We start from the raw sequence: 10,000 nt of genomic DNA, 5'->3' as shown, positions 1-10,000 counted from the left end.
TCCTGTTGTACTTTGAGGGTCCACAACTAACTAACTAACTAGTGATGGTGTGATGATAAACATGTTTAGTGTTCTAGGGTCAATTAATAATCATGAATAATTTTTCCGCCTGTATAGCCAAAACAAATCGTTGTGAGCTTGCTATTTATATATTTTTAATTGGCAAATGTTGCCCGGGACTAGGGATGGCGGATGGGGCTGAAGTGGTGTGTACCTGCCGTGTGTGTGTGCACTGTACGCTAGAAATGACCTATATGGTCCTTGCTACTGTGTGTGTGGGCGTGCACGACACATACTTATATGCACACACTCGCGCGCACCTGAACTTGTAATAGCCGTGATTTCTGCTTCCGCCTATAATTGTGTGAACGTGCCTGTCGCAAAGCAAAGCTTAAAGGACCCCTAACTCTAAACTCCTCCTATGATCTGTGTGTGTGTGTGTGTGTGTGTGTGTGTGTGTGTGTGTGTGTGTGTGTGTGTGTGTGTGTGTGTGTGTGTGTGTGTGTGTGTGTGTGTGTGTGTGTGTGTGTGTGTGTGTGTGTGTGTGTGTGTGTGTGTGTGTGTGTGTGTGTGTGTGTGCGTGCGTGCGTGCAGAGGTGGGGGTTACCGTAGCGATAAGCCCGGCAGCGATTAGAGCATCAACGTGTTGACACCAACGTTGACTCAGAGCCTACGCCTCGCTCACTACGGCTGGGAAGTAACTGAGTACTTCTACTCAAGCAGTGAAAGTATCAATGCGGCAGTGTAGAAATACTCCGTTAAAAGTAAAAGTCCGGTAATAAGAATATACTTGAGTAAATGTACTAAAGTGTTGGTATAAAAATGTACTTAAAGTAGGCCTATACCAAAATTATGTTTTGTAAAAATGATCAAATCTACAAAGTAACTAGTAACTAGAGTTTTCAAATAAGTGTAGTTAAGTGGAGTAAAATATTTGCTCTGAGATGAGTAGAAGTAAATGTATTGGAAATTGGAAACACGTACTGTATGTAAGTGTTTCCATACAAATACCTACCTATGTACAAATACCTCAAAATTGTACTGTTGATAGAGAAAAATACCCATACACCCACCCACAATGGACTATTGTGGGCGATGCAATTGAATATATATTCATTCAATCTGTATGTCTGTTTACATCAATTTGCATGTTTCACTTTCAATCAATCTGTATATCTGTAGGACTGCAGGCTATCAGAAATGACTTTGGACAAACTTGCAGAGTGACAGATTACTTTACCTGCATGGGTTACATCTTCTGATAGTGCTGACATGACATAATAATCCCATCTAGTGTTTCATTAGCGCGACGGAACGTGACAAAACAGGCTACAGCTGAGCTTGTTGTGCTGACGACAGGCAGCGCTGCGTGAACACAGTAACACAGTTGCGTTGAGGCAGTTGTACTTCCGAAACGTTGGTTCTTACTCTGCATCCTAAATAAATAATCGGCACTTTGGCTATCAGTGTGTGCAGCCACCCTTTTGTCTTTTTAAGACTTAACTCTCTAGATGTTTCTGCCGTGAGCTGGCACCACTACTAAGACTGGTGTGCATTTAGCATTCTCCTGTTCAATTTTATTTTATTTATATATCCTGTATATGTCCTGTAATGTCATTCATGTCGACTGTCATGTTTTTATGTTCTGCGTGGACCCCAGGAAGATTAGCTGCTGCTATGCACCAGCTAATGGGGATCTTAATAAAACTCTAAACTCTAAAAAAAGGTGGTAAAGATAATAAGGAGTGGACAGTGATGCCACTGTTATGCAACACGGAAGTAGTATGGACTTGAAGCTGTTTATAAACCAGTCAGTCAGTGACATCACTGACTAATCCTTGGCGTTACTCTTCCTGCGACCGATAGCTCCTTAAACCTGCAGGCTTTCACCGTCTTCTCGTCCTGACTCTTTTTTTCCTCTTCTTCTTCCCCCTTCATGGGCCCCTTGGGGGCGCTGGGCCCCGGGGGCCCCTTGGGGGCGCTGGGCCCCGGTGCATCGCACCGTTTGCACGGTCGATATTTCAGCCACTGCTGACCTGACACTAGGAGAAGTTGCAACACGACCCAAAGCAATGTTTTCAACCACAAGCCCCACAAGGACCTCCTATATGGGTCGTCTTCTGACTCTGGGTCCGAATAGACAGAGATCTTGACCCTGCTCTGGGAATAGCTGAGCAGGTCCATCATGGGCTGGGTCTTCTAAAGGCTCATTCATAGTCTGGATTTTCGGTGGTGGGTTGACCACCGAACTACAACATGACGTCACGAGCCGCGGTGAAGAGCAAACCACCGCCACCGCTCCAGCCCTTCTCTCTGTTTTTACTCGCCACCGCTCAACGTTATTTCAGCTCCGGTGGTCAGCTCACCACCGGAGCGGTGGTCACCTTACCACCGAAAATCCAGACTATGAATAGGCCTTCAGGGGCAGGATTGGAGCATGCCGGTCGCGAGCTCATGATACCGAGCCAGACAGAGTGAGGAGCAGGCTGGGGAGCAGGTGTAACTGAGGTGGAGTGACGAAAGTCCTTTAGCCTCTCACTGACGATGTTAATGTGAGGTACAAAGTGGCTCACCCGTGGCCGCTCCTGGAACCATTGCTGCTGCTGGGTCGAAATTCAAATTCAGCATGCTGATTTGGAGCTGAGGTGATTCATCCACCTTTTGCTGGAAACGTCTCTGTTCTGCTGGGTCCAGCTTTTAGCTTGACGGCGTTAAGTGGGACCCAAGTGCAGAACATACAGGAGAGCAGGAGCAGAGCAGGTCAAATGAACACTGATTCATTCTCCAAAATACATGTAGGACTGGAACAGAACACCATGACAACATGCATCTATACTCAATCAGGGAACATAAAGAACCCCCCCCCCCCCCACGGTGTCATACACAACCACTTGTTACCATGACAACCTCCAGAGAGAGAGAGAGAGAGAGAGAGAGAGAGAGATGCATGGGGGCGAGTGTGGGCCATAGGGAACATCAAAGGGTTAACATCTGGAGTGTAAAGTAAGATAAGTGACCATATGTTTTATCCCAAATGAATAGCTCTTATGTGCTTGTACTCACAATGTCCCCTCAGTGATAACATCCATTCTTCAGTTGAGAGCCTTGGTGTCACCTTTGATAATAACCTCAAATTCGACAAGCACATGTGGTCAAGGCTAGCTTCTTTCAACTTAGGCTTCTAGCTATAGGGCAAAGGCCTATCTGCCCCGTTCTGACCTCGAGAGAGAGTCATCCACGCCTTTATTTCAACTAGACTAGATTACTGTAAGGCTCTCTATGCAGGCATCGATCAGTCGGCTATTAGGCGTCTTCAGCTTGTTCAGAATTCCGCCGCTCGCCTCCTCACCAACACAAATAGGCGGGACCATATTATCACCCCAGTCCTCGCCTCCCTCCACTGGCTCCCTGTCCGCTTCAGAATTGATTTTAAGATTTTAGTGTTTGTTTTTACAGCCCAAAATGACCTGTCCCCTCCATATTTAGCTGAATCGATCACTCCATTATGTCCCAACAAGAGCCCTGAGATCAGCTAATCAGTCTCTCCTGATTGTGCCTGACACACAATTCAGGACCAGAGGAGGAGATCGCGCGTTCGCCGTGGCCGGTCCCGACCTCTGGAACGCCCCGCCGTTCCACGTTCGCTCTGCTCGGTCATTGACGGTTTTCAAATCCCTATCAAAGACTCATTTTTACTCTATCACTTTTAATTCAATTTAATTTAAGTCTACCCATGTACGTACGATGTTCCCATGTACTGCCTATTGTATTTTACATTTTGCTCTCTTACACATTGAAATAATGCTATATTCTATCCCCTTCTTCCTGTTTGCCTCTGTGTTTGTTGTTATGCTCTGTAATGTGAAGCACTTTGGTTCGACCTCGGTCGATGTAAATGTGCTATTTAAATAAAGTTTGATTTGATTTGATTTGAATGTTCTGGCTGGCAGCTCTTGGGGTCTTTGGCAGTGTCCTGCTATAGTCTCATTATCCTGGTGTCTGGCAGTGTCCTGCTATAGTCTCATTATCCTGGTGTCTGGCAGTGTCCTGCTATAGTCTCATTATCCTGGTGTCTGGCAGTGTCCTGCTATAGTCTCATTATCCTGGTGTCTGGCAGTGTCCTGCTATAGTCTCATTCTCCTGGTGTCTGGCAGTGTCCTGCTATAGTCTCATTCTCCTGGTGTCTGGCAGTGTCCTGCTATAGTCTCATTATCCTGGTGTCTGGCAGTGTCCTGCTAGTCTCATTATCCTGGTGTCTGGCAGTGTCCTGCTTTAGTCTCATTCTCCTGGTGTCTGGCAGTGTCCTGCTTTAGTCTCATTCTCCTGGTGTCTGGCAGTGTCCTGCTAGTCTCATTCTCCCGGTGTCTGGCAGTGTCCTGCTATAGTCTCATTCTCCTGGTGTCTGGCAGTGTCCTGCTAGTCTCATTCTCCTGGTGTCTGGCAGTGTCCTGCTTTAGTCTCATTCTCCCGGTGTCTGGCAGTGTCCTGCTAGTCTCATTCTCCCGGTGTCTGGCAGTGTCCTGCTTTAGTCTCATTCTCCTGGTGTCTGGCAGTGTCCTGCTAGTCTCATTCAGACAGACAGACAGACAGACAGACCGACAGACAGAACTTAATGTTAACTGAGTTCATTGAGTTAAGTAATTTGTGAAATTAATTAGATTAAAAATGTTAACGCAATTAGTGCATGCCTATTGCCTAGATGACCCGGCCCATACTGTACATCCCATAATCCACTCTGCACTAGTCATCGCTCTGGTGTCGGATGGAAAGAGAAGACCTATCTATCTGGATGGGGAAAGTCGGTTATTGCCATAAAAGGCTGACAATAAGGCTCAAATCACATCCCACGACAACGGGGTGAGAGACCATCCTGCCACACTGGATTAGTTCAAAATAATACATACTGTACATACATATAGTAACGTATATGTTAACCCATTCTGACCTGAGATCAGATTCATACGAGGTTTCCACTGGACACACACTGGTCTGATTAACCTCATTCTGACCTGAGATCAGATTCTACAAATGTCAGTCGTTCTTTGATTTTTCAAAAAATAGCAGACCTACAAGCTCGTAGCGCGCCACTCGGTGGCGCGCTATGAGCTTGTAGATCTGCTATTTTTCAATAGCTAAAGCATAACATGATGCTAAACACCAAAATGGGTTCCCGTTCAGAATGGGTTAAAGGAGCATTCAGTGATTTGGAAAAAACCCTGGTCTGCCCCGGTAACAAGATGTGAACATGCACGCACTACAGTGGGGAAGTACAACAGAGCAACAGCACGTGCACCATGGCCCGTCCCACTCCATCATGATTGGAGGAATGCCCCTCTCATCCTGATTGGATGACGGCTTTGCCACCCAAAGCCCAAACCGAAACTAGGGTTTTTTTTTACCCCAGGAGCTCACTGGGGACAGGGAGGAACTCCTTATATGGTCAGCACACTCTATAGTAGGGAGGATTATCCAAAAAATTAAGTGAAATCACTGAATATACCTTTAAATACCCGCCTTATGTCATTTATCTTTACATTCCCACAATATACACAAAAGAACAGCATATTTTGGCCATAGTTCGAATGGTGATTAATCATGATTAATATTTTTTTAAGCTGTGATTCATCCGATTAAACTTTTTAATCGTTTGACACGACAGCCACAACACAATCCTGCTTGTCTCCATGCCATTGTTGATTGCATCAACTAAAAACTATGACAAAAAAATCTTTGTCGACTTTTTTCACAACAAACTAAAAACGAATGACTAAAACTATCATGACTAAAACTAAGACTGCCGCTGTGTATGTGGCTCTCAGCGGTGAATTTGAACTGCGCTGTGTCAGAGAAGTTTAACAGATAGAAGCGTGCAAACTTTATCCCCAAACGATATCCCCCCCACCTCCGTGCTGGAAATAAAACGTCTGTGTTTTTGAGGCTACATCCATGCTGACGCAATGACTGTCCTGTTTCTGGTTTATCTTTACACACGGGCGCGGGAAGCGCAGGAAGGAGGAGGAGGAGGAGGAGAAGGAGGAGAAGGTTCACGTGGAAGGTTCACCTTCCACGTGAAATAGAATTGTATTCTGATGATGTGCCAAACTGCTGCTGGCTGCTGTAATGATAATATATAGACCTATGTCTTCTATATTGTGTTCTGAAGGTCAGGCTGCTGACTGCCACTAGTGTTAATGTTATATTTTCTATTGTGTTCAATTGCGCCAATTATGCCCCCTCTCCTGGTGTGTTCTCTTGTCTGGTCTGTGTACCAGTGTGCGACGCACACACACTGTTTAGTATTTAGGCTACTATTACAGTTTTATGTTTTGATAATCAGCGCTTTGCCATATAGATGATACATACACTGTGCCATATTGGAGAGGGCACTAGTGTGCACAGTGCTTTGTTTGACAGGCTCCGTATTTGAGCACGCGCACCTCCACCCGCCCCTGTTAAGGTGTGTGTGTGTGTGTGTCCGTCATAAAACGATAAATCGACTCAACTTCGACTTTACTGTCTGACAAGTCTACTTGGAAAAATCTCAAGTCGTGTGTGTGTGTGTGTGTGTGTGTGTGTGGGCGTGCTAGATTACCACAGAGGGTTAAAGCCACGTAGATTAAAGCGTGAATTAACGTGATTAAAATGTAAATCTGTTGATTACAGCGTGCTGTATGGAGTGTGATGTCATTCTGATGCTGTCATTTTAATGCTGTCATTTTAATGATGTCATTTCATCTCGTAACATACAGTGTGTGGCTTATTAAATATTTTACAATGTATGCAGATCATGATCTCTCTCTCTCTCTCTCTCTCTCTCTCTCCAGGTGTCAATCATCGCTGGGAACTTTGAGCTCGCCGAGCTGATAAAGAACCATAAGGATTCAGACGTAGGTGAGTTGACGCTTCTCTGCTCCTCCTACGATGGATTAGAATCCACGTACGATAAATCGCTGCACGCCTAATCGGCATCCATTTCAAATCCGCCCAGATGCGATCTGCTCCTGAATGACCTGTGAGTTGTAATCCCCCCAAAAAGACCCCACACAGGATTAACGCGAGAGAGGCCTATTGACCATGTCCTGTCGACCAATCAATGAGCACAGTCCCTGACTAGAGAGCTGTCATACTGTGCTGTGGTTGGTTGGTTGGTTGGTTGGTTGGTTGGTCGCAGTGGCGTGCACAGACATTTAGAGGGGCAGGTGCTCAAGTGAAAAAAGGGCACCTTGTGCAGCGTGTGGAACCGGCCGGTTGCCTTAATAGTGTGAGATGTATAGATTTTGGGGCATAAATAATATATTAGAAGCTTTTTTATCGAGAATTGATCAATGTCACCATGGTCCACATACTGTACAATATACAAAAATAAATAAAAAATAAATAAATAAAGTTATTATTATTACTTTTTCAAAAGGGCACATTCCTGTCCAGAGGGCAAGGGCCGGTGGTGCTATAGCACCCCCTAGTGTCTATCTGTGCACGCCACTGGTTGGTCGACACCTCCTCTGTCTACCCAGGAGGGAATACGTGTTTAACACGCATCTTTTAACAACCTAAAACATGAACCTTGGTTTAAAAAAACCCCCAAAAACAAAGATGAAAGGAATGTGTCTTTTGGCTTCATGATCACACAGTCTATCTGTCACGCAGACAGGCTGCTGATATGGACTGTTTATCACGCAGACAGGCTGCTGATATGGACTGTGTATCACGCAGACAGGCTGCTGATATGGACTGTGTATCACGCAGACAGGCTGCTGATATGGACTGTATCACGCAGACAGACAGGCTGTTGATATGGACTGTTTATCATGCAGACAGGCTGCTGATATGGACTGTGTATCACGCAGACAGACAGGCTGTTGATATGGACTGTTTATCACATAGACAGGCTGCTGATATGGACTGTTTATCAGACAGACAGGCTGCTGATATGGACTGTGTATCACGCAGACAGGCTGCTCATATTTACTGTTTATCACGTAGACAGACAGACAGGCTGCTGATAAGGATGCTAGTAGGATGACAGAATACATTGTCCGGTTCGCCGCTGTGAGCTCAAGCTGTCCTAGAAAAACACTGTAAGGCCTACTGTAGCGGCAGCTAAAATTATAATAAGCTCCTGGAATAGACGAGGATGCGACGTGTGGTATTTAGTTCTGGCTGTCTCTGTATACCGTAGTTCCTATTTATATGTATAGTACTAGCAGTACAGTGTGAGGTTCCTCTTTGGACTGTTGGACAGTGTGAGACACATCACGTATATAGTTCCTGAGCAGTGGCGTAGAGTGGCTGGATGGTAACCGCCAGTTCGAGCCTGGGCTCCCCCAAAGTTAGCATCGAAGTGTCCTTGAGCATGAAACTCAACCCCTAATTGCTCCCGATGTGCTGGTTGGTGCCTTGCATGGTTTCCGCTGCCATCGGTGTATGAATGTGTGTGTGTGTGAATGGGTGAATGTATAATGCACAATCTCTGTAAAGGTGTATGAATGTGTGTGTGAATGGGTGAATGTAATGCACAATCTATGTAAAGCGCCTTGGAGAAAGGCGCTATATAAATGCACCATTTACCATTTACTCCTATTGGACTGTTGGGCAGTGTGACACACATCATGTATAGTTCCTATTGGACTGTTGGGTAGTGTGACACACATCACATATAGTTCCTATTGGACTGTTGGACAGTGTGACACACATCACATATAGTTCCTATTGGACTGTTGGACAGTGTGACACACATCACATAACATATAGTTCCTATTAGGACTGTTGGACAGTGTGACACACATCACATATAGTTCCTATTGGACTGTTGGACAGTGTGACACACATCACATATAGTTCCATTTGGACTGTTGGACAGTGTGAGACACATCACATATAGTTCCTATTGAACTGTTGGACAGTGTGAGACACATCAGGTGACCAAAAGCTGCTCACTGACGATTAGGAACACGAGAATATCGGCTTCATGTTGAATGATTTAACGTAGAAGCATGCCTTATATAATATAAGCCACTGTAGTGCTATTTTCAGCCGTGATATTTCTTGTACTGTCATGTGCTCACCGGTGTGATGATGAAGCCTTCACTACAACCATATCATAGTGTTGTTGCGAACTGTTTTGGCTCCACTAGCAGGCTCTGTGTGCATGCAGAACCAGCAGCCATGTTGGACAGAAATGGGCCTCTTTATTACTCCCTTCATTATGTGATACCGATGATACAAATGAATGATTCACTTAGTGTTGAACCCTGGATTTGGTATCAAACTCAACAGATTCACCAGAACACAGGAACTTGCATCTACTGTATGAAAATGTTTCTGGGGGAGGACTTGAACCCCTGCTTTGGGGAGGACTTGAACCCCTGCTTTGGGGTGTTTTGGGGTGTACACTTTAAAAATAAATCTGCTGGCAGCAGTGAGTTCCTCCTCCTGCTCCCATCTGGTCTCTCTCTGATCGGAGCGATATGCGGCCGCTAGAGGCGGGGTCAACGCGAGACTGGTGACATATTGTAGCGCTGCCACACAGCGCAAATGTAAACACAAGCTAACAAAACTACAACTCAAAATTATTATTATATATTATTATGGAGATATCAGATTTTTGTCCCGTTGCTTCCAGCTCATCATTTCTGCTTGAGAGAGACCAGATTAAGGTAGGAGGAGGGAACTGGTGAACTCAATACTGCCACCATCTGGCGGAGTCAGGTTAGGAAACTCCTCACTGCCAGGTGAAAAGAAGCAGCTTGGACTCAAGCTCACAGTCCGTTGCTCTCCCCAAATTGGCAGAATGATTGTAGCGCCCAGGATTACATTAGACAATTGACACTGGGTGACATAAAATGTCCTGGATTGTGACAGTCCGATGTTGGCAGCCCTGGATAGGGCCCGTGTAAGAATGATTGACACATGGAGAGGGCGAGTGTAAGAATGATTGACAGACCACCCACTTGCAGGCTGTGATAATCCCGCAGGGCACACACATTCACCACGCACGCAT

The 10,000-nt window shown here is 45.4% G+C and overlaps 1 protein-coding gene across 1 annotated transcript in view; it reads left to right on the top strand.

The window, feature by feature from the left end:
• Nucleotides 1-10,000, top strand: part of LOC308314911 (SH3 and multiple ankyrin repeat domains protein 2-like) — a gene marked incomplete at its 3' end in the record, with an annotated part of 151,079 nt that overhangs the window by 64,793 nt on the left and 76,286 nt on the right. Inside the window, 1 exon segment of the mRNA XM_080762720.1 lies at nucleotides 6,825-6,891. Coding sequence (XP_080618846.1) covers nucleotides 6,825-6,891 — 67 coding nt within the window.

The sequence above is a fragment of the Protomyctophum bolini genome (assembly GCF_963924005.1).
Source record: "Protomyctophum bolini genome assembly, chromosome: 1".
NCBI classification, from domain to species: Eukaryota; Metazoa; Chordata; class Actinopteri; order Myctophiformes; family Myctophidae; genus Protomyctophum; species Protomyctophum bolini.
This window is presented reverse-complemented; position numbering and strand designations above follow the sequence as displayed.